The 24,124-nt window shown below is 58.1% G+C and overlaps 3 protein-coding genes across 4 annotated transcripts in view; all 3 read right to left on the bottom strand.

Moving 5' to 3' along the window:
* Tnxb (tenascin XB) overlaps positions 1 to 3,134 on the bottom strand; it is a 59,394-nt gene extending 56,260 nt beyond the window's left edge. Inside the window, 1 exon segment of the mRNA XM_040732027.1 lies at positions 2,933 to 3,134. The gene's annotated coding sequence lies outside the window, so the exon portion shown is untranslated.
* A 4,363-nt stretch (positions 3,135 to 7,497) lies between these two features.
* Atf6b (activating transcription factor 6 beta) lies at positions 7,498 to 18,065 on the bottom strand. Of its 2 annotated transcripts, none has more exons than XM_005086845.4 (18): positions 17,936 to 18,065; positions 17,375 to 17,454; positions 16,824 to 16,902; positions 16,435 to 16,526; positions 15,773 to 15,908; positions 12,828 to 12,913; positions 12,597 to 12,732; positions 12,386 to 12,517; positions 11,499 to 11,632; positions 10,988 to 11,173; positions 10,805 to 10,896; positions 9,872 to 10,054; positions 9,628 to 9,735; positions 9,398 to 9,479; positions 9,132 to 9,202; positions 8,868 to 8,979; positions 8,649 to 8,733; positions 7,498 to 8,122 (listed from the first exon to the last, which is right to left on the bottom strand). In XM_005086845.4, the coding sequence occupies exons 1-18, from the start codon at positions 18,036 to 18,038 to the stop codon at positions 7,893 to 7,895; spliced, it is 2,127 nt and encodes a 708-aa protein (XP_005086902.1). In that variant the 5' UTR covers positions 18,039 to 18,065; the 3' UTR covers positions 7,498 to 7,892. The 2 variants fall into 2 exon arrangements, with proteins under 2 accessions (XP_005086902.1, XP_021079117.1); XM_021223458.2 differs by having other exon boundaries at positions 17,927 to 18,053.
* Positions 18,066 to 18,967: 902 nt separating this feature from the next.
* On the bottom strand, positions 18,968 to 20,417 carry Fkbpl (FKBP prolyl isomerase like). The gene is made up of 2 exons (XM_005086879.4): positions 20,315 to 20,417; positions 18,968 to 20,158 (listed from the first exon to the last, which is right to left on the bottom strand). The coding sequence occupies exon 2, from the start codon at positions 19,911 to 19,913 to the stop codon at positions 19,008 to 19,010; it is 906 nt and encodes a 301-aa protein (XP_005086936.1). The 5' UTR covers positions 19,914 to 20,158; positions 20,315 to 20,417; the 3' UTR covers positions 18,968 to 19,007.
* Between the last annotated feature and the right edge of the window lie 3,707 nt (positions 20,418 to 24,124).

Below are 24,124 nucleotides of genomic sequence, written 5' to 3'. Positions count from 1 at the left end.
GCAGGGTGGGCTCGAGCTGCGGGGAAAGTTGAGGGACATCGGCAGGCGCCCAGATCATCTGGAGCAGAGAGGCTGAGAGAGCCGGAGGGCAGAGTGAGCCGTGGAAACGGTGACTGGCCAGGAAGGAAGGGCTGTGGCTACCCTCTCCCAACATACACATTTCCCAGTTTCCTCTTGGTCAAAGAGAAAGGTGTTTTGGGGGCCACCGGACACTATTGCTCCCTGGCTGGTGTCAAGAGACAGAAGGATGTCACTCAGTTGGTGAGGTGCCTGCCGAGCATAGCTCTAAGTTTGAGCCCAGAACCACATGAACCCGGTGTGGCAGCTCATGTCTGAAATCTCGGCACTTGGGCAGTAGAGGACGGACGGACCAGCAGGCCAGGGTCACATAGGAAATTTAAGAATAGCCTAGGCTGCCTAAGACCGAGGCGCAAAGAGTAAAACAAAATAAAGAGCCAGGAGAGCCAGGGGGGCAGACCCCTGTGTGAAGGGGGGGACCAGAGGCAGGGCGGCCCTTCCCTCTGACAGCAAAGCAGTTGGTGGGAGGGGTCTCTGGCCTATCCTACCTGTGGCTCTGTGCCGAAGACCCTGAAAATCACCCCTGCACCAGCCGCGGGGTGCGTGCACGCTCAAATATGCCTCGTAGCAAACACAGCCTCCTGCATTTGTCCGCAGATTCGGATGCAAGTGCACCCCCATGTGAACCCACAGATCAGCACAGATCCGGCAAGCATGTTTGCAGACCCGTGAGCCACTCGGACATGGCATCCGCCCCTGTGGCTGCTGCACACCTGGTCACTGAGGGGGGGGGGGGGATGTCTAAGCAAGTGGATTACACTGACGAAGAGTCTGAAAACTGAGCTGTGGTGTGGACAGCACCAGGAGCTGTTCTCTCCGGGTGGTGGGGAGCGGAGGGTGCGTGTTTCCCGCCCGCTTCCTCATACCCCTCCCTGGGCCCCTCTTGTTGACCAACCAGTCTCTTCAAGCAACTGGACTCTGCTTCACTCTCATATAGGTGATGGGGGGGGGGCTCCCTGCAGCAGGAAAACGTACAGAAACCCCATTGGCTTCTCCAGAAGTGCTGCTGAAGAGATGTGTGGTCCTCAAAGACTGCGTCCCAGAGCCTCTTTCCCAGGCCCGGGTCCTCCCCTCTCCTGTCACCACCCTCCCGTTTCCCCTCCCAACGGTTGGAAAATTTTGGCCCCTCTCTTGGCACCGGGCAAGCAGACAATTGTGTTTTTCTTGCGTCTCCCCCCTATGTCTTTCTGAAATATGTTGGGGGGGGGGGTGCTGGTCTCACTCTCCTGGCATCCTTCCATGCTTGGAGGGCTGGCAGGGTGGGGGCATCTTCCCAAACTGTGACTCAGCACCCCTGGTATTCAGTGTGTGGCCAACTTTAGTCGCCAGGGACCATTGGTCCTACTGGGTGGGAAAGGGACAAACTTCCATGAGGGGTGTTCCAGGGAATGGGGTATGGTCCCATCCAATGCCATGCTCAACTCCGCCTGTCATCCCCACGGCCAGCAAAGTCTGGCAATGAGAGGGGGAGGCAGGACTCCAGGCGTGAGAAAACGGAGTCTCAGATACGGGGCTGAAGCTAGTTGAAAAGAGGGTGCCAGTAAGAAGGAGCTGGGGAGCTGGGCGTTGGTGGCGCACGCCTTTAATCCCGGCACTCGGGAGGCAGAGGCAGGCGGATCTCTGTGAGTTCGAGGCCAGCCTGGTCTACAAGAGTGAGTTCCAGGACAGGCTCCAAAGCCACAGAGAAACGCTGTCTGGAAAAAGAAAAAACAAAACAAAAAAAAAAAAAAGAAAAGAAAAAAGAAAGAAAGAAAGAGCTGGGGGATCCAGGTGCCTCTTGTTTTGGGGAGAAAGCATATGGGCCATAGGAATAGAAAAATTAAGAGAAAGGATTTTTAGACCCCCCCCCTAGTGGGAAAGGTCAGGAGGAAAATGAGAGACAGGAAGATGGGTTCTGGTCCTGCACCACTGGCCTGGGCTTGAGCGGAAGAAAGTTTGACTAATGGAGGTGCTGGGTCTCCAGGGGTTGGAGGCAGCCAGGGACAGCAGGAGGGGGCTGAGGTCCGGGAAGCAGGGGCGGGGCTGCAGCAGGGGCGGGGCTGCAGCAGCTGCTGTTTCCCAGTGGCTTCCCAGTAGTTCCCCTCAGTTCCACTTCCAGTTGTTTCTAAGCCATTAAATTCTTTCCAGGCGAGATAAGAGGCCCCGCCCGCCCCACCCGAGGCCTGTCACGTGTATCGGGGAGTGGGCGGAAAGACTTGGGTGCACAGGAGCGGGGAGCCTGGGAGGGGGACCGCATGAAGACACAGCCCTGTGCCCTGTGGGGACATCACTCAGCCTCTGCAGGCTCCCTGAACCGTGAGTCACGCGTGCATAGCGCTCGCCAAGAACAAGTTATGGGATCGTCTCTGCGAGCTCTGAGCCCTTCCCAGGACCATTAGTCCTCGCTGTGTCCCATTCCCGCACTTCTGGAAGCCCCGTACCTCTCCAGCCCCTGTGACTCCTGCACAGTTACCTGAGAATTCCCATCCTGGACGCGGGGAGCAGCCTCCTCTGCCCCATCCCAGTGCGGGGCTCAGCAAACTGCAGCCCCGGCATTCAAAATCTACAGCGCTGTCCTCCGGAGGAGCGGCTGGACAGCAGCCCAGCCCGAGCTGTACCCACCTGACTCCGGGAGTCCCCGAAGTTCCCAGGCCCTCTCAGGTGCCGGTGTCCCCTCCAAAGCCTGGTGCGTGCAACACACGCCGCATTCTGCCTTAGCCTCCTGAACACACCTCCAGTGTCTGCTTGCACTGTCTCTGAGCTGAGCGGGAAAACCCCTGTCCTGGAAGGCAGCTCCTGCAACTCTTGAGTCTGTGGGAGCCGCTCGGGAGGGAAATCCTTCACCTTTCTCCACTCCTCTGGGACTGGGACTTACCTGGAAGAGCGTGGTGGCGGCTGGCTGCTGCACTCTGAACCTGCTCAGTCCCAACCCCGGTAAAGGAAGTGTCTCAGGCAGGGTAAGCACCCCTCAGCAGCCCTGCGCTCTTGGGGGGGACCCCTTCACTTGTCCGTTGCAGCATAGGCTCCTGGAGCCGGTACCCGGGACTGGTGATCTCACAGCAGTGACAGAAAAGCAGGGCGCCTGCACTAAGCAGGGGGAGGAGAGACGGGGAGGGCCAGCATGAGGTCAGGGAGGGGAGCGGAGATAGGGCAGGTCTTCCCATCCCTCCAGCCCCTCCTACCAGCCCCACTCCCCGTCCAGGACGAGTCGCCATCCCCCCCCCCCCCCCCGTACCCTCATCTTAACCACTCAGTCCCTTATTTTTACCCCTATGTCCTTTCCCTATTCCACTTTTTAAAAAAGATTTATTTATTATACATACAATGTTCTGACATACACACCAGATCTCATTATAGATGGTTGTGAACCACCATGTGGTTGCTGGGAATTGAACTCAGGACCCCTATTCCACTTTTAACCTTCTCCCTGCAGTAGTTGCTGAGAAACCTGACATTCTCTATCATTCTCTTCGCCACCTTCAACCCATTTCCTCCTCTCTGCCAGCACCGTCCCTCGGGGCGGGTCTCAAAACTACCCCTTTGGCTGTGCTGCGCGCCCGAGCACGCGCAGAGCAGAGGTGGGCACAGCGGGCAGCCCCACACACTCAAGCTTGAACCTCTGCAGTGCAAGATCAATCCTGGGGCTCCTCGCAGCACCCCGTCCTCCCCCTCCTGCCTCCTCCTCTGGCTCGGGCTTGGGCAGCTGTCCATTGCCCGTTCTGCCCAGCCCCTCTCCGGTTCCCAGCTCGGCATTCTCTGCCCTGTTTTCATTCTCCAAACTCAGCGAATTCCTAGAGAAATAGCGAGCGAGGCTTGGGCACTGGCTGGGCGAAGGCTTGGCTGAACACCACCGGGACGTAAGACTTGAGAAGGTAGCGGGGGGGCGTGGGGAGACAAGGAAAGGTAGACAGGAGGTCAAGAGGTTGGTACAGGGGGAAGCCAGGCAGCCAGAGGCGGCAACTGACGTGCGGTGGTGCTTAGCCAAGGACTTCCCCGGCGGGCTCTGATGGAAGTTTTCCCTCGGAGGACTGTCTGGGGAAAGGTGTCCCATCCCCTTCACCCCCAGCCCCAGGTTTCATACTGAGGACAGGGCTATCTCTTCTCCGCTGCAACTTTATCACTGAGGTGCACGCGCCTTAGCCAGGTCAGGTGGTGGCGAGGGGACTTGACAGGGGTCCACGTGTACCTGGTGACGTTTGTGGGCTATGGCACGGGTGTCTGCAGTCACAGGTCACACCCCCCAGTCACAGGTATGCCTGAGAAGGAGGAGGCCCGGCAGGGCATGCGACCGTGGCCACTGCCACCAGCCCCATGTGGCTTCGAGCAGCAGCACATATGACCTCCCTCACGGGTGTACCCGTGTGTCCGTGTGTCTGGGTGTGTCTTTTTCCTGGCTTTGATGGGAGGATGAAGTCAGCGTGTGGGACAGAGCTGGGCTTAGCTTCCTTCCTCTGCCTTGGCCAGAATCCCCCAGAGCTATGAGTAGGTGATGACCCTTCAGGTCTCCCAGGGAAGTGGGAAGCAGCAGATGAAAAGATGAGGGGGGTCTTCAGATTGTGTCACAGGGAGAACAGGTGGCACTGGGGTTCTTAATAGCCCTGACTTCAGGGTATGCTCACAGACGGGGCTATGTCTTCCCTAGGCCTTTATAATTTGGGAAGTAGGGTCACTCTAAGTAGTTGGCAGTGTTATTATTCAGGAAGGAGGGTCACGCTGAGCAGTTGACAGTGTCACCCTTATTACTTGGGAGATAGGGTCACACTAAGCAGCTGACAGTGTCACTAGGGTCACCCTGAGCAGCTGACAGTGTCACCCTTATTACTTGGGAGGTAGGGTCATGCTAAGCACAGTTGGTGCACGTGGCCAGGAGACTTGGGGCTGGGGTCTCTGCACGGGAATTAGGCGCTCCAGCTTCTGAGTTTACAAGGTGTCTGTGGAAGGAACTGGAGCTGATACAGACGATCACGCTTGTCTACAGCCACCCCCTCCCGGACCCCAGGCTCCTGGGAAATCATGTCCTTTCATAGTCAGGAATGAAAGTCAACTCTGAGCCACAGGGACGGGGAAGAGGGGCAGGGGAGCCAAGAGTTCAGAGCTGGAGCGGCTCCAATAAGGTGTCCTGAGGGCCCAGCAAGGCCACAGCGCTGTCCAGAACCATGTGTGTGCGAGCTGTTCCCAGGGGTCTTTGGCTCGGAGCCCCATATCCTTGAATGACCTTTAAAGTCCAGAGAGAGAGAGAGCTGAGGGCAACTGAGGGCATGGCCTAAAGGCACAGAAGGGAACAGAGAGAGGCCAGAGGGTGACCCGAGGAAGTATGCCTGCGAAGGGAGGGCAGGAAACACGACCCTGCTTCTGTACCCAGCAGCTGTGCACAGTGCGGCCTTCCCGTCACCCTCACATCTGAAGAGACAGACAGGGCTCATGGTGCTGCTCAGCTTGGCTAGGAGTGGAGTCTCTCTCTCTGTCTCTCTCTCTCTCTCTCTGTCTCTCTCTCTCTCTCACCCGCGATGGCTTTGGGAGGGGAAAGACGGAAGGTTTTGAGACGGACTGGAGAGGAACCCGGACTTCTGAGATTTCTCGTGTAGACTCAGTGAGAGGAGACCGTGGTCGCCATCCACGGTGGGGAGCTGAGTGGTCCAGGGCGAGGGTAGGGAACCTGGGAAGCGATGAGCCCCAGGGGATGACAGAAGAGCGGGCAGGAACAGGGAGGGGGGCATCCTGGAGCCTTCAGACTCTGCCTGGAGACACGGGTGTGGAGGACACGGGGAGGAGGGAGGACATTTCTATCTCGTGACAAGAGAAAGTCACACAATTGTTTTGTTCTCTGCTGTGGAGCCGGTGGGCGCCTGTATTTACCAGAGGGACTGAGGTCGCTGTGGCAACCACACATCTGGGCCCCGGAATCCAGATGTGCTGTATCCAGAAGCCATAGCAGAGTGATGAGGCAAACATTAGGCTCCCCAGTCCTGGCCCCCACGGCCAGGGAGAGGACCGAGCTTGGAGTGAAAAGCAGAGGAGGAAAAGCATGGCGGGAGGGAGACAAGGAATGCTGACTGACTGAGGGAGGGGTCGCAGAGAGAGAGAGAGAGCTGCACAGGGGCAGCAGTGTGACAGTGGGGTAGAGGAGGAGCTCTCTGGTGGGCAGAGGGTGAAGAAAGGCAAGGGAGACGTCGAGAGACGTCAGCAGGGGGCACGCTGGGAAGCAGTGAGCCTTGGGTGTCCAAGTCCTGCTCGGGTGGCAGTGGCCTGCCATGCTCGGGTGGACTGAGATGGGGGGGGGCTCACACTGCCTGCAGGGGCAGCCGCTCAGCCTCCTTCCACCTGCTGCCCTGCACCCGTCTCCATGGCTCCTCAAGCCGGGACAAGTGTCCCACTGCTCGAAAGAGGTGTAGGGTGGGCCACCCCAGAGCTTGGGGCACTGCCCCGCATGGGTGCCAGCAGCAGACCCAGGGCTGAGGCGGTGCCCAGCACAGCTCCAGGTCTCACCTTCCACAGTGGGGGCGCGTCACACCTCAGGGGCATCAGCTAACTCAAAGCCCATGAAGGGCCCAGGACAAGGCCATCTGTCTCCTTTACTGCCTGGATAAGGTGCTCAAAGGGCCCTGGGACAGGAAGTGGCTGTGGACCAGGGTTGCCCTCTGGAGGGAGGAGAGGCTGAGTTCCTGGGAGCCCTGGTTCCAGGTTGCCATAGCTCCCCAGTCTGTTTTCGCTCCAAACACAGTGGGGTGGGTAACGGGAGTGAGGAGAGCCTGGCTGGACACGTGAGGTCCTTCCTCCCTCCTTCAGGGCCAGGCTCACAGCCAGGCAGCCCCTGTCCAGTCATCTGGGCCTGGAGCCCAGATCCAGCTCACACCCTCCAGCTGACCCAGGCCACTCCTGCAGGGTCAGGCCAAGGCTCTGCGGGATGGGAGCGACTGCGGGGACCCAGCAGCCAGGCACCCCGTCCCTCACGGGCTCCTTCTTCACACTCAGAGCCCGCAGCCCTTACGCCTGTCCCATCCTATGTTCAGCCATCTGGACGCCCCCTCAGGTCTGTCTTCTCAGTCCAGGGCCAAGAGGGTGTCCAGAGCCCCTTCTCCCAACCAGGCCCCTGCACCGTGACCCCGCCCTCCTGGGCTCCGCGCCCTCTGGCCCCCACGCCTGTTGTCTGTGTGGACAGCTCATCCTGGAAAGCGGGGGACCTGCTGCAGAGCAAAGACTGGAGCTGAAGGGCGTGGGGCCCCCCGTCTTTCCTGTTTACTCAGACACATTCCGGTGATCTGCACGGTCTGCTGTCACGCCAGCGATACAGACACCCTTGTTAGACACAGACGTACCCTAGAGATGCAGGGGTGGAGCAAGGGATGACGCGAGGGCTGACTCTACCCCACCAGGGACATCTTCGTTCCTGCCTCTTTGATGCTGGCCCTAGAGGAGTCACACACCAGAAGGCAGTCACCATTCCTTTAACTCCCTGTGAGTTACTTGTTTAATAATAATAAAAAAGATAATACGCACACACAGACTGACTTCCACCACCCAAGAACATCTCTTGTCCCACCTGGGGACCAAAGTCCCACCTCTACTTCTGAATAGATAAACCAAAGAACGAAGAGGCCACGGGAAGCTACCCAGCCCTGAACTGAACCTTCCATAGGTCCCTTAGAGAAAGAGGGGCTGGGGTTTGCAGGAAGGAGGGGAGCCCTATATTCTGCAGAGGTGAGGAGAGACGAGTCGCCCAGCCTACTCCCATTAAGTGCTGGATCCCCATACACCTTGCTTTCCTTTACCAATCACCCCAGGTTCCAGGATCAGGCTCCCCCAAACCAGTTCTAAGCCAGCACGAGCTGAGGAAGTCACGGGTGGTTGAGGTAGAGGGGCTGGCGGGAGGCCTGACCGGCCTGGCTGGCTGCAGAAGCTGGCAAGGGGCCACCTGTGGCATTGCCTGGGGCTGGGGACGGCTGCTTTCGGAGTGAGGGGGGCACCGTGGAGGCCTTGATGTGAATCACCCTGGTGTCCATGACCTCACACTCGATCTGCATCATCTCCTCATAGTCCCCTGGGGGCCCCTGGCCTGACACGGTCTCTGTGAGAAGGGGAGTTAAACAGGAGAAGGGGAGGCGGTCGGTGGTTGATGGGGCGAGATGGGAGGGGATTGGGGAGTTAGCAAGGGCAGAGGCAGGCAGAGTTAAGCAGGCACAGGGATGGAGGAGGGATAAGCAGGATGGAGTAGGAAGATAAATAAATGACAATGACAAGCGGGGGGGGTCACAGGAGAAGATGTCAAGAAAGAAAGAAAGAGGGCGGTCTAGCAGGCTTCCGGCCCACCCACTCAGCCCAGCCACCTACAGACGCAGCTTTGGGTCTGGCTGGAAGGGTCTCACTGGAACCCAGACTCACCCATCCTCCCCTTCTACTCCTGAGACCTCAGTGCCAGGGTGGGCCCATGTCTCCTGCACTGTATTTCCCCTCGGTTCCCTGCCTCTCCCCACCTGTGTCTCATCTCTCTGGACATCGCCTGCTCTCTTAGCTCCCCCTGCTGGATCTCTGCAGGAACTCCCTTCCTCAGTTCCAGACTTCAGAACCCTCCCAAAGCCAGAGGGAAGAATTACCATTGGGGGCCATGGCTGGCATCACCAGGGACATCTTGGGCCTGGACGTCTTGTTGTGGCTGATGGCTGGGAGAAGCAAGTGGTCCTAGGAGCAGAAAGAGCCGTGTGGCCGAAGAAGACACCTGGACAGGCTGCCAGCTCTTCTTCGCCTTCCCACTTAAGATATGACCGGGCCCCGCCTGACAGACAGGCAGACGGATAGGAAGGAGGTGAGCTCACCCTTCGGAAGGAGACGACATAGAAGGTGTCTTCCCGTCGGTCGATTGCGTCTAGAAACTCAGGCTGGGAGCGGCCTGGGTGGCGGTAGAGCTGCAGCTGCCCCACAGGGTCCCTAGGCAGGAGAGGACAGACTGAGGAGGCCCGCCGAGAGGAAAGGGCCTTGCTGGGCCGACACACTGCTCTTTCTGGGAACATCAGTGACATCTCCCGGGGGCACAGCTCTTCCTAGAGACCCCACTTTGTAAATGCTTACCCAGTACTCACCTCTCAGGGGGTCCTGGAGGTTGGGTGGGGACTGGTTTCACTGGCGGCGACTTCCTCCGTAGCTGAGACTTCTGGAAGGAGAAGTATCTAAAGATTTGAAGAGGGAAAGAGGCACGCGGTCCCTGGAAGCTGACGCCACCTCACACTCACTCCTCCGTGTGCTCCACGAGCCCTGAAAGCTCTACAAGGTGTCCACCTGAAATCCCTAGGATGCTTAGCTCTTATCTTCATCCCGCCTTCCACGACCCAGACCCAATGGCTCCTACCTGTCTCTCCTGAGCCCTCTGAGGGATCTTCCGTCGACCTCTCTGGTGACGCTGAACCCAGCCACTCAGCTCATCAGCAAGCCTAGGGAGACAGGCCACACCTCGTACCCAAGCAGGCACTAGAAGCGCGAGAAGGCGGGGGAGCTGGCATTCCACACAGGCCAGTGGGGCCGCCCGTCCACACAGGCCAGGGGGGCCGCCTGTGGGCATCAAAGGGCAGATGGACGCACCTCAGGGACTCGGTGCGGTTGAAGTGACGGCAGTCAGAGGCGAGGAAGAGCTGGTCCAGGTCTCTCAGCAGTAGCTCCTTGGCCCCGCCAGGGAAGGCTGTCAGGTTTCTGAAGAGAGGCAGAGGGAGTGCTCAGGGACCGGCCGGCACAGGGCCCCACTGAGGACAACTTTGGCTCTGTGCTGTGCAGAGGCTCAGGAAGCCGTGCTCTGGTCCCTCACGGAGAGGGGTCTTTTGCTTCTCACCTGAAGCTGGGCCTGCCTGCAGGGCCGGACTGCTGCTCCTCTGGGCCCTGGGCTGCTTCCTTGAGGGCTTCCACGCCATGAGCCGGCGGCCCTTGCTCGGAGAACTCCAGCAGGTGTCTCCGGGGTCGAGGTTCCTCCCTGCTCATCCGAGGAGAGACTGGAGCTGGCGGTGGCTCGCTGATGCTGTGGGAGGGAGGCAGGAGAGTGACGCGCCCCGCTTCCTCAAGTGCCTTCAGTAAGGGTCGGGGCTCTGCACTCACAATGGCACAGGTCCCGTCTGCTCCACGACACTCAGGCTCCCTGCCGTGAGATGGGAGCAGGAGGTGCCGCCTCACAGACTCGGGAGACAGGAAAAGGAGGGCGAGTCCTGTAATGCCTGGTACCAGGTGAGCCCAGAGTGGGCACCTGCGTGGGTGTGTGATGGAGACTGGGGGTCTATGTATCCATGCGTGTGTACATACAGAGGTCAGAGGCTAGCCCTGGCTGCCATTTCTCAGGCACAATCTACCTTTTTATTTTATGTTTGAGGCGCTGTCCCTCACCGGCCAGGAGCTCAGCGAGTGCTCAAGGCTGGCCGGCCAACCAGCACTGGGACCTGCCTGTCTTTATCTTCGCATTGCTGTGTGAGTGCAGGTTACCAAGCCGACTGTTGAGATGTGGGTTCACAGGGTCATACTCAGGTCCTCGAACTCTATGCTAGGAAGCACTTTAATCCTACACCCCACCCCTGGGAGTCACCTTCCAGTAACATTGTCACCATCAGCCGCAACACACCACCCGAGGGAGAACAGAAGAACAGGCGGCCACCAACAGATGCGGTCTGAGGCTGCCAGAAATGTGTGTGCACACGGCCCAGGCCCTTGCTGCTCACAACCGGGCAGCTGGGAGGCTCAGCCCCATCCAGAGGGCTCCGGGGAGCAGCGTGGGCCTCACCTCACAGGTCCAAAGTTGAAGGCAACGAAGAGAAGGAAGACCATGGCGCAGACAGCCTTCCTGTTCCCAGAGCCCAGCTTGAGCTCCCCGTTCTGCAGGGCAGAGGCAGACACAGGAGGGTGCGCATTACCACAGGGGCCGGGGCTTGGTTCCCATCCCTCTCCAAGGGCAGCCCAGGCCAACCTCTGTCAGCAGGGCCTCCAGCCGCCGCCGGAGGGCAGCGTTCTCCCTGCGCAGCTGCTGGTTGTCGGCCAGCACAGCCTGCAGCCTGGCCTCCAGGCCCTGCAGATACTCCTTCTTCTTCCTGCGGGACTGGCAGGCCGACTCTCTGTTCTTGATCATCCGCTGCTGACGCTTCAGCAGCTTCGCCTTGGACCAGCGAGGTCAGAGAATGAGGGTGAGTGAGAGAGGCCATGTCCCCACGCCAGGTCACGTGCCACCCCTGCCTTCCTGACCTCCTGAGCCACAGAAGTGCTGCTCCCCCTCCACTGCCATATTTCAGGATGGCCTCCGAGTCCTCAACGTGGGACAAGGGAGACGTAGGGCCAGCATCCTGCCAGCCCCCTCCCTCTTTGGGTCTTTCTTCTTTCCAGACTAGGGCCCCATGCGGAAGAGACCACCACAGGTCTCTGCCTTCCTCCCACACAGCCCCGCCGCCACCCTGCGGAGCGCTCCCTCCCATGCTGACACATACATCCACTTCAGGCGGGCAGGAGTTCCCAGGCATAGGCGCTGGGACAATGCTCTTCCTCTCGGGCCGTGGAACTGCGGGGGCTGGGCCTTCAGGCTGCACTCGAATAGCACCTTGGATGAGGACGACTGGAGACACTGGGGAAGCGGCAGAGTGGTTAGTGCGCTGGTGTGCACTCACACTCACAGGTCAGAGTGGTTACTGCGCTGGTGTCCACACTCACAGGTCAGAGTGGTTAGTGAGCTGGTGTCCACACTCACACTCACAGGTCAGAGTGGTTACTGCGCTGGTGTCCACACTCACAGGTCAGAGTGGTTAGTGAGCTGGTGTGCACTCACACTCACAGGTCAGAGTGGTTAGTGAGCTGGTGTCCACACTCACACTCACAGGTCAGTGGTTAGTGCGCTGGTGTCCACACTCACACTCACAGGTCAGAGTGGTTAGTGCGCTGGTGTCCACACTCACACTCACAGGTCAGAGTGGTTAGTGCGCTGGTGTCCACACTCACACTCACAGGTCAGAGTGGTTAGTGCGCTGGTGTGCACTCACACTCACAGGTCAGAGTGGTTAGTGCGCTGGTGTCCACACTCACACTCACAGGTCAGAGTGGTTAGTGAGCTGGTGTGCACTCACACTCACAGGTCAGAGTGGTTAGTGCGCTGGTGTCCACACTCACACTCACAGGTCAGAGTGGTTAGTGCGCTGGTGTGCACTCACACTCACAGGTCAGAGTGGTTAGTGCGCTGGTGTGCACTCACACTCACAGGTCAGAGTGGTTAGTGCGCTGGTGTGCACTCACACTCACAGGTCAGAGTGGTTAGTGAGCTGGTGTGCACATTCATGCTCAAGCACTTGGGCATGCGCACTCTGGCGGCCCCCCATCGCCATACCTGTGGGCTGCTGGACCAGGGGCTGCAGAAGGACAGCAGTGCCGGGAGGCCCAGCTCTCGGTGGCATCTGAACTGTGGTTAGCACCACAGGTTTGGGCTGCAGTGGAGGCTTCCGAGTGGCCGGAGCCTTCCCTGAGGGAAGAGAGAGGGAATTAGAGCAGAGGAGGGCCTCTCTCTCACTAGGGACCCCAGGGTCGGGAGGCCCCATTACCTGAGGGATTATCAGGGGACGGACCCATGCTGATCTGGACAGCTCCAAGTGAAGGGGCCGGGACATCCCATAGGAGGCACCCTGGAGGGGACGGGGACTCCGTCTTCACTTCCAGAACCTCCTCTCCTATAAAAGCCTATGCAGGGCAGTCCAGAGACATTAGGGGGTCAAGAGACAGCGTCTCACACCCCTGGAGGAGGGGTGGGGCTGCAGAGAGAGGAAACTGTGTACCTGGCTGGGAGAGTCTGCTGAGAGCAGGGAGGCCTCGGAGTTGACAGAAGAAGATGGAGAGGCGGGTTCTACCTTGGTCTGGATATCTGCAGGGGGCAGGAAGACACAAGCATTGGTTATCACGAGCTGGAGAGATGCTCAGTGGTAGAGAACTTGATGCTTGTTCAGAGGACCAGTCCCAGAGTCCATAGGCGGCTAGCAACTATCAGTAACTCCAGGGGGGTCCTCTTCTGACCTCTGGGGGCATAATATAGACCTCTCAAGAGGAGGAGGCGGGGGCTGGAGAGATGGCTCAGAGCTTAGGAGCACTGCCTGCTCTTCCAGAGGTCCTGAGTTCAGTTCCCAGCACCCACACGGTGGCTCACAGCCATCTCTAACAGGACAAGATGCCCCTTTCCTGCCTGCAGCCTTACATGCAGAGCACTTGTGAATAAAATGTAAACAAGTAAAATTTAAAAAGACACGTGCCGCCGGGTGTTGGTGGCACACGCCTTTAATCCCAGCACTTGGGAGGCAGAGGCAGGCGGATCTCTGTGAGTTCGAGACCAGCCTGGTCTACCGAGCGAGTTCCAGGACAGCCTCCAAAGCCACAGGGAAACCCTGTCTCGAAAAACCAAAAAAAAAAAAAAAAAAGGCACGTGCCACATTCTGCTTGGAGCCAGGGACCCATCAAAGAAACAGAGGAGGGGGAGGAGGAGGAGGGGGCCAGCAGGTAGCTACTGAGGGAAAGGAGAAAAGGTCCTCTCCCCTTCACCTGGACTCCGGCTGCTGCAGGTGCCCCGCAGAGAGATGACAGTCTGGCCCCCACCCGTGGGATTTTCCTATTCAGGGGTTTCCCTAGCGTTCCACACCCACAGCTGCTGGTTTTCCTCCAGGCCAAATCACCCATCTGCCAGTTCTTATTCCACACAGACCCTGTCCATCCACGCTGGAGAGTCCTGAGCAGCCACAAGGCTCCCGTTCCTATCCAGTTCTTCTTCTCCTTAAGGTTTGGTTTTTATTTTATGTGCATGCGCATTTGTAAGTGCCTAAGGTCAGAAGAGGGTCTTGTAATCCCTGGAACTGGAGTTAGACAGGTGCGAGCCGCCATGTGGGAGCTGGGAATTGAACCCGGGTCCTCTGGGAGAGCCACCTCTCCAGCCTGCTCCTATCCGACTACTCTCATGCTGACAGTGGCCGTGTCTTCATCTCCACACGACCAGCCCGACCCCCATGCCAATGCTTCCTGCCACCGCCATCCTCATGCCGCCCATGCAAGCAAACTTAACCGGTAGCCCCGAGAGCTCTGACGTCACACAAGCTCCCTTCGGACCACACGTTACCTTCTAGGAGCATAGCACAAACCTTCAGCTGGCTCTGTAACTTGTTAGTCCCCACAGAAACAAATGCGAGGCCCAAGGTGGGTGAAATAAAAGTCAGCTGACACTAACACTACTGTGGAACTTAATTATACAGTCGCTAGTGAACGCTCTCTTAAACCTATTTGAATGGCAGCAGACATGATGCAAATAGTCACGCCACACAAATTAGAAAGGAATGAAGGTAAATTCAGTGGAAAATAAAAGGGGGGCTACCCCACCACCGTCGGAAGTGACCGTTGTTAACGCTGTTAAAGCATGTACTATAACCCTCACAAAGTTCTCCAAAAGCCAACTCTCTGCTTCTCATCTCTCAGAGTGTCGCGTGAATGCAGACCTCATAAAGTCTGTAAGTGCGGGGAATCAGACTTTGGAACATTGCCCCTGCAAAGTTACAGATAATCTTTGCTGTAGAGATGTTGGGTATGGGGCTGGAGAGACGGCTCATCGGTTAAAGGCTAGACTCACAACCAACAATGTAAGATGCTGGATGTGTATGGTGTGGCCTCCTGGTAACATCTGACAGTGTACCAGAAATCTATTGACAAACTGCGAGAGCTACCTTCGCTGTGGACCGATGGGGGTTTAGAGTAACTACGGAGACACTCGTGTGGGCGCCTGTGAGGGTGTTTCCAGGAGATCTGAGGCTCCCCAACTGAATAAAAAGAGAGAGTGAGCCAAGAGCGCTCTCCCACCCGTTTCTGCCATTACCAGAGCCCCGTCCAGTAGCTGGCAGGTGCTAAACAAATGTCTACCGAATAAGCCACAAAAGTAAACAAACCCGAGATCATAAAAATCAGGCAAATGACGTCCACTGTAAGAGTCGGGGAATTAGGCCTACGCCATTCCAACCTCTCTCTCAGTGTTTGAATTCCTGTAATAAAGTTCTGGAGGGGGCTGCACGCAGTGCCGTGTACTTGAGACTGGGAGGGAGATGTTGGGCCCTGATCTGAGGCCAGCACGGGCAGCACGGTGAAGCCCAGCTCGAGAAACAAAACAAAGGGAGAGGGGCGCGTGGTGGTCTGGATGAGCGCCGTGCCTACCCGCCTCCCACCACGATGATCGCGGACTGAACTCTGAACTAAGCGAGCCCCAAAGGAAATGCTTTCTTTTAAATGCTGCTTGGCTGTGGTCTCTGCACACAATAAAACAGTAACTGAGACAGGGCGTGTGCTAGGGTGGTGTGAGGAGCACATACAGATGCACGGAATTTTCCAGTTTTAAAATGCAAATTAATGGTCACTGAGTGACGGACTGGGCCCCAGGGGCGAAGCAACAGCCACTGTCTCCTCAGCACGGCTTTGCTTTGTCCCTGAAGGTCCCTTCCTGGTTTCCACTCCCCGCCTCATCCTGTCCCTGTCATCCTGACAGGAGCGCCAGGTCTATTCTGTTTGTTTGTTTGTTTGAGACAGGGTTTCCCTGTATTGTCTTGGAGGCTGTCCTGGCACTCGCTGTGAAGACCAGGCTGGCCTCGAACTCACAGAGATCCGCCTGCCTCTGCCTCCTGAGTGCTGGGATTAGAGGCGTGCGCCACCACAGCCTGGCCGCCAGTGGCAGTTCCTAAGGACAGTGATAAGCTGTGATTACCTGAGGGATCATCAGACACTGAACCCACGGTGATCTGGACTGTTTCAAACGGGGTTGCTGGATCGTCTCCCAGCAGGCAGAGTGGGGGTGCCAAGGACTCCGTCTTCACATCCAACACCTCCCCTACTCCAGGGGCCTGTGAGCAGCGAGGCAGGAAGACAGAAGGAGAGAAAGCTGGAGACGTGCTGACAGTCAGGGTGAACGCAAAATCCCGAGAGCCTACACACCACCCGTCGTCCGTGTCTGGTCTCAACAGCCCCAGACTAGCCAGGCTCTCCGACTCTTTATTCTGTCTGTTCTTTTCCCAGGAGAGTCAACACAAATCTCAAGATTGCAAATATCACATTACAGGGGACAACCTGGGTAAGAACAGCTGGAGAATCCTCAGCCCTTACCAACGCTGCTTTCCCAAGCCCTAGTACTGTCGTCTCTCCGTACGTTAGAAAGGCCCCACCGGGCTGGAGAGATGGCTCAGCCCTAAAGGCTCACACCCCAAGAGGCCCCATCTTCCCTCGGCACAGCCAGAGTGGACGCACAGGAAACGTGGCGCTGCGTCTGAGAAGGCGCTCCACGCGGCGCTGCGTCTGAGAAGGCGCTCCCACTCAGCAGACAGACAGAACCTGGGCACCCAGTGGAGAAGGGAAGGGAGGCTTGGCTCTCACCTGGCTGGAGGGCTCCGCCGAAAGATGGGAGGACTCTGAGCTGAGGGAGGAGGAGGAGCAGGGCGAGGACGGCTCAGACTTCACCTGAAGATCTGCAAGAACGGGAGTTAGGAGATACCCGGGAAGGACCGGGAATACAGTTCAGTGTCCAACGCCTGCCTTGCATGCACGGAGCTAACACTGCAGAAATAAGTGACCAGGAAGCAAAAAAAAAAACAAACAAACAAAAAACAAAAAAAGGCCAGCAGAGTGGAGAGTGAGGACGGACGGTGGGGGATGCTCTCGCAAAGGAAGCCCAGAGGGGAGTGCAGACACTCTGTACTCGGACATGCGGGATTCAGCTTCTGGGATGCAGCGGGGAAGTCAGGGAAACCCTAAGGGTCTCTTACCTGGGAAGATCGGCAGAGGGTCCCAGGGGGGCTCAGGGGGGCTGACATCCATCCCCACATCCAGGGAGCAGCTGTCAAACTAAGCGACGGGGCACATTAGAGGGCAGGACGCTGAGACGGCGTGAGACCAAAAGAGCCACACGCCTTGCAAACCGAGGAGCCCACTGTGCCAACCTCGGAAAAACACCTGTATTCCTCTTGCATTGTGTTTTCCTTAACGGTATCTAAGAAGCAATTCCCTCGCCCTCGCAAAGACACTTACAGCTGTCAATCTGTCATCTGTCCCCCCTTAAAAGGGACTTCAAAGGTCAGAAGGGGGCTGCTCTCAAAAATCCCAACTTGGGGTGCGTGGGACTGTGGCGGCACCTCTAAGATAAAGCTGACTCCAAGCACACAGCGGTGAAACTGGTCTTTCTCCTCGCAGTTTTCGGGTTGAACAAAAAGCAGGGGTGACTCCCGGATGAACTCTGGCTTGGGGATGACTCCAGGTTTGGGGTCCTCCTCCCTCCCCACCCCCGAGGACTATAAGAGAAACGCTGCGGTAGCAATACCGGGACATCCTGCTCCACGCAACGGAATAGCTGTGCCTGCTCCTCGGCCACTTCATCCAGGCCATTGTACAAGGTGCGGTCTGCAAGGAGGCCCCGGTGTCAGGAGGCTCGCACGGCGGCTCCCCCGGTGTCAGGAGGCTCGCACGGCCCCCCACCCGCGTCAGGAGTCTCGCACGGCGGCCCCCCACCCGTGTAGGGAGGCTCGCACGGCGGCTCCCCCGGTGTCAGGAGGCTCGCACGGCGGCTCCCCCGGTGTCAGGAGGCTCGCACGGCGGCCCCGGCTCCACTCCTCATTGGCTCGGCCGGGCCAGACCCACCGCCCGCCCACTCGCAGAGCCAGACACCCCCTAAGGTGTCCGGTACGGCTCCGAGCCCCTGACCCCGGGGGCAGCCCCGCGCCCCCGCGGGAGGCCAAGGTCGCCCCGCAAACCGCATCCCGGGAAAGCACGAGCGCCGGCGGCGCGCTCCCTCGGGCGATGGGCCCGGCTTCCTCCCCGCCAGCCTCGGGCCCTGGGGCCGGCCACAAGCCCGCTCCCTCCCCCCGGGCCTCACTCCGCACACCCCAGTCCTCCGGGCTCAGCAGGTTGTCGGTGAAGAAGCGCGTCGGGTCGGCGATCTCGCTCAGGAGCATCAGCTCCGCCATCTTCCCCCCACCCCCCACCATGAGCCGGCTCCCGGACCCGCCTCTCCCGGGCCTCGGCCAATCAACGCGCTCGCTGAACAAACACCGGGCATCCCGGAAGTCACACCGGCCAATCAGAGGCTCGGGTGCCGAGCACGTGACACAGAGGAGCGTTGACTGTGCACGCCGGGCCAATAGGAACATGGCAGCCGTCAGCCGCTCCACACGTCCGGGCGGGGCTGCGCACGCGCCGGAGGCCCCCCCTCCCGAGAGACGAGCCTTGTGGGAAATGTAGTTCCTACCACCTAAAAAAAGTTCTGGCATCTGGACTGGGACGGTGGCTCGGCGGGGTTTCTTCAGAGGTCTGCACCCCACGTGTTGCTCAGGGAGGCACAAATGCACACGTAATGAATGAGTGAGTGAATGAATCAATCGATCAATCAAGGTCCACCAGATGACTCAACAGTCAAGACGACTTATTACTGCATGGGAGGTAGCTGGCGTTAGGCCTTAATACCAGATTTGGGTGGGGGGGCAGATTTTTCTCAGATTTCTGGGTTTGAAACCAACCTGGTCTACGGGAGGAGTCCCAGGTCTACACAGGGAAGCCCTGTCCCACAATAGACAGACAGCAAATAAAAAAGGCGGGGAGAGGGAGAGCTTACGGCTCTCGCACAGACCCGAGTCCCACTCCCCGACCCCCCCTGCCCCCCGCCCGCCGGGGATGCAGCTCCCTCTGACGCCCGCAAGCACGGGGGGGGGGGGAGACGTCCGCATGCACACACACGCACACAAATGCACACACAGGTACACAAATGCACACCAATGCACACACGCACACATCTGCGGAGGCTCAGGGGCTCCGAGAGACTTAGGATGGGAACTGAAAACCAATCGCTCTGGTGTGGGGGGGGAGAAGCCCCTGGGGGGGAAAAACCCACAGCGCGGGACACAGTCCACAGGTCCCCGGCTCTTTTGAAAGCTTGGCTCCTTTAATAATAATAACAAAAATCAACTGAACATCTTGCGCAGACCCCGCGCCAGCCCCGCGTCCTGCCTCCGGCCCTGGGCGACCACCTTCCCCAGCTCCTCCTGGGCGGCGCGGTTTTGGGGATCCGCCGCCAGCACCCTCCTGAGGTCGGCGGCGGCCCCCTCCAGGTTCCCGAGGGCGGCCTGCGCCACCCCTCGCCGGTACAGGGCCTTCAGGTGGCCCGGCTCGCGCTCCAGCGCGCGGTCGCAGCTCTGGGCCGCCAGCCTCGGCTGCCCCAGCAGCAGCTGGCAGGCGGCCAGGTTGGCGTAGAGCACGGTGCGCTCGGGGGACCCCGGCGGGGGCAGGGTCAGCAGCAGCCGCAGAGCCCGCCCGTAGCAGCGGGCGGCGCCGCGGGGGTCCCCGGCTCGGAACAGCTCCGTGCCCCTCGCACGCTCCCCCTGGGCCAGGGCCTCCTTCTCCGTAGCCCCCAGCTCCCACGAGTCCCGACCCTGGGTGAAGGCCTCCAGCCGGAGCCTGGCGAGCGGCGCCGACGCCCCCGGGAGCTGGATCTCCGCCTCCTCGCCCTGACGCATGGACTCCAGGCACTTCTCCGCCAGCTCCCCCCAAGGCTTCTCCCTCCACTGCCCCAGGCCCACCGTCAGCTCCGTGAGGCCCTCCGGCATCCCCGACCCGAAAGGGAACCCCGAGGCCACCACTCGGCACTGGGACCCCAGTTTGGGTTTGTCCATGCCCCAGCCGCGGACCACGATCCTCTTCACGAAGCTCCCGTCCGGGCAGTACCAGAGATCGGAGGCCTGGGGGCGCTCGGCCGCGTCCTCGGCAGAGGCTCCCCCACCATCAGGGTCCCCTGCGAGCCCGGACTCCGGGCGTCCCGCCTTCTCAGGGGTCCGGGCGGCGGCGGCGGCGGCTGCGTCCTCCTCGTCCATGGGGGAAGCGACGGGGTCGGGCGAGCCGAAGCGGAGACAACGCCAGCTCCCAGAGTCCTAGTTAGGGCTCCGTCTTCCTCCGGAGGACCCGGGCGCCCTCAAGTCCTGGAAGTTTCTTTTCCTTTTCCTTTTCTCTCCCTCTCCAGAGCCAGAGTCCGCCCAGATCCAGGTCGGCTCTGCACGGTCTCCTCCGACTCCGCACACCGAAGACGCGGGCCTCTTGCACGGCTCCCAGGGGCGCGTGGCTTCAGCCGGGAGGACGAAAGAAGCCCGGCCGGGGGCGGCCTCAGCCGCGTCGCCTTCCGTGAGCCACCACCGTCCTCGTCCTCCCAGGGCTTTCCCCCACCCCGCCCCACTCCACCCCCGGGGTGGGGGCGAGCCTGCGAGCCGGCGAGCCTCACCAACAGCCGCGGAGCCCAGGAGACAGAAAGCCCGTCCCCCAACGCGACGACCAATCGCGACGACGGAGAGGCGGCTCGGCCCGCTCACGGCGCGACGTCGCTTCCCACCCCACCCCTTCCCCCCCGGCAACCGTGACGCTCCGTGCCTTAGCAACCGGGCTAGACCTAAGCAGTAGAACCGGGCCAGCTCGAACCCAGCCCGACAAAGGTCTTTGCGGGACCGGTTGATTCAACCGGAAAGCAAACAAACGTTTTTAAAAAAAAGACCAAGGAAGGACGACTTGGGCTGACGAGGACGCAGCGGTGCTAGGGAGGTTTTTTTTTCAAGCATGGGCAAAGGGCCTGAGTTTGAACCTCACTTTTTTTTAAAAAATATTTTTAAAGATGTATTTATTACATATACAGTGCTCTACCCACATACCCGCAGAGGGCACCAGATTGAATTGTAGATGGTCGTGAGCCACCATATGGTTGCCGGAAATTGAACACAGGGCCTCTGGAAGAACAGTCAGTGCTCTCAACCTCTGAGCCTTCTCTCCAGCCCCTTAATGTTTTATTTATTTATCGTCTTCTGCCTGCAGGCCAGTGGAGGGCACCAGATCTCATTCAAGGTGGTTGTGAGCCACCGTGTGGTTGCCGGGGATTTGAACCCTGGTCCTCTGGAAGAGCAGTCAGTGCTCTTAACCGCTGAGCCATCTCTCCAGTCCCTATACATTCATTCGTTTGTTTGTTTATTTTTAAGGCCGAGAGTGTAGCCTCCCGGGTTATCATGCCTATGCAGTCAGAGATCTCAGCTGAAATCAAGCCCTGTTCAGACTGGACCGCGCATGCCCATCGCTTGGCAAAGACATCGCAGACCCGGGGACTCGAAAGCCCGAGAAGGCGCCTGTGATCCCGAGCTAGGGCTCCTGCTTGCAGCCCGCGATCCCTCGGTGACCTCATTCTGAGCCCACCCAGTCTGTCCTATGTTCGGCCTGTGTGACTGGTCCAGGGAGGAGAGCGGGTGCCCTCCCTAAGGAGGGTGTAGTTAGAGCCCTGCACAGGCTGGGCCGGCGCCGATCTTCCGGGAAGGAGAACCCCAAGGACCGCCCTTGGCTCTGTGTTGTTCTCGGTACAGTTGGCAAGGGTCTTCCGTGCCTGCCCCTCGCTGGCCTGGAGCTCACTGTGCAGGGGAGGATGGGGGGGGGGGTGCTACAGGCGGCTGCCACTGTGCCTGACGGATGTGGTAAAAGGAAATTCGGACAAGCTTTAAGGCTGATTAGAATGTAAAGGAATGGGTGTACTAATGAGCCTTCCCCAGGGACATTAAATAGGGGATTACATTTGTAGAGGCAACGACCCAATTCTTATCCAAGCATAGTTTACACACGTGTTCTGCTTAGATAATTTAGGAAGATAAGGACACAGAGTTACACTTCCGAGTGAGCTGGAATCTCACTCAGTTTCTTCTGCCCCCTCGAGCCATTTGCTCATTAGGAAGCCTCTTATCTGAAGTCACAAACGTTGTCTGCTAACCTGCTTGAGACAGTGACCCTGGGCCTCAAGCTGCTCTGAGGGGGAAACTGGTTTAAGAATAACTAGGACTGTGGACTTACATAACCACGCAGAACAAATATAACCCGGAGGTAACTGAGACTGTCGCCTGACTCTGTGATTCTTCCTAACTCCCCCGGGGGGTTGTCACCCGAAAGGGAACCCAAGCCCAGTTTAGGCTTTTGTAACGCTAGTTTCATTATTAAAACACATAACTTGGGGTGGCAATCTAAAAGACACCTGTAAACTGGGTATGTTGGCACACGCCTGTAATCCCAGCACTCTGGAGGCAGAGGCAGGTGGATCTCTGTGAGTTCAAGTTCAGCCCGGTCTATAGAGTGAGTTCCAGGACAGCCAAAACTGTTACACAGAGAAACCCTGTTTCAGAAAAAACAAAACAAGCAAACAAAAAACAATGTTTTGACTTTCTGAGCCAGGATAACCACAGTCCCTGGCTCTGCCCTGTCCCCAGCGCCATGACTAACTATGGTGGTTCTTGGAATCCCTGGAATCTTATTGAAAATTAACCCATCTTCTCTCTTTTTTGCCTTTCCTCTGAGGGATTTCAAGAGAGGTAGGAAGTGTACAATGATTCACACCCTAATCCTTGGACAAAGAAACACCACCTCCTGGGAGTGTATCCCTTTGTAATATTCTCTTGCTACTTTGTATGTGTACATTTCAGCTCAGTGACTGTGTGCATGCACATGCGGGCACACACGCGTGCATGTGTGAGGGTGTGTGTGGTGTGTGCGCGCGTGCTGTGTTTATGTGACTGTATGTGTGTAGTGTGTATGAGTGTGTATGTGTATGTGTGTTCGACCATGTGTATGTGTGTGTGTAGTTGAACCCCCCATTTACTCAGCAGGTATTTATTGAGTAGCTGCTGCATCGAGGCACCCTGCTAAGACTGGGGATACAGAGGTGAATCAGACAGACACAGCCTTGGCATTAGCACTAATGAAATGTATAGCCTCGGGCTGGAGAGATGGCTCAGCGGTTAAGAGCACTGGCTGCTCTTCCAGAGGACCTGAGTTCAATTCCCAGCACCCACATGGCGGCTCACAACTGTCTATAATGAGATCTGATGCCCTCGTCTGGCCAGCAGGCATGTGTGCAGACAGAATACTGTATACATCATAAATAAATAAAATTAAAAAAATGTATAGCCTCACTACAAAAAGAAATAATAGAGGTATAAAAATGTTCTGTGAGGTAATCCCAGCACTCGGGAGGCAGAGGCAGGCGGATCTCTGTGAGTTCGAGACCAGCCTGGACTACCAAGCAAGTTCCAGGACAGCCTCCAAAGCCACAGAGAAACCCTGTCTCGAAAAACCAAAAAAAAAAAAATGTTCTGGGAGGGGTCTGGATTGATAACTCAATGGTTAGGAACACAGGCTGCTCTTCCAGAGGTCCTGAGTTCAATTCCCAGCAACCACATGGTGGCTCACAACCATCTGTAAGGAGATCTGGCGCCCTCTTCTGGCTTGCAGGCATACACGCAGAAAGAACACTATACATTATAAGTAAATCTTATAATGTATAGCGGGCTGGGAGGATGGCAGGGCCTCTGGGATGTCCAGCTCAGCGCTGCTACTATCTGGGAAGGCTCCCTACTCGGAGGCGGGGTCAGACTGCGGAGCCTGGAAAGGTCACCTTGCTTTGACGAGCAGAGATTTGCAGGAGGCAGCGCAAGCCTTGTCCACCCAGCGTTACAAACTTGCTTGCATATGAGCTTGCCCCCCTCCCCGCCCCCGCGCCACAAGGCCCGGGGCCGGCTGCAGGGTTTCACACGTCGAGCAGAGCAGTGCGCATTCCATGCTGGGTGGGGGGGGGGGGCGGGGGCAAGCCAAACGCTGCCCTTCTGCCCCACTGCCCTCGGCCGTTCACCGCTCAGCATCCATCTTGAGAGACTAAAAGTCCTAGCTTCCCAGGGGTTAGACAAACGTCCCCTTCTGTTTAGTTTTTGGTGGTTTCTGTGGTGTTTGGCTCTCCTGGAATTTGTGACAAAGTCGTTCCTCTTTCTTTGCAAAGGTTCCTTTCTTTTTTCTTTTTTCTTTTGACTGTGCTTGCCTTGCAGGTGAGGCATTCTGGCAGGATGGGGTGACAAAAAAAGACTTTCTGCAGTGAAACATTCTGTCGAAAATGCCCAGCAGTAAGCCTGGCCATGAGTCAGCGCCAGCAACACTGGTCATTGTGCTAAAGGACAATAGTCTTAGCTCATTTTCCTAACGTGACTCAAGGAGATAGTCACTCATTCGGCCGTCTTTCCCCCTT

This window comes from Mesocricetus auratus, unplaced genomic scaffold (assembly GCF_017639785.1).
Source record: "Mesocricetus auratus isolate SY011 unplaced genomic scaffold, BCM_Maur_2.0 Super-Scaffold_100027, whole genome shotgun sequence".
Lineage (NCBI taxonomy): Eukaryota > Metazoa > Chordata > Mammalia > Rodentia > Cricetidae > Mesocricetus > Mesocricetus auratus.
The sequence above is the reverse complement of the archived record's forward strand: the minus strand, read 5'-3'. Positions and strand labels throughout refer to the sequence as shown.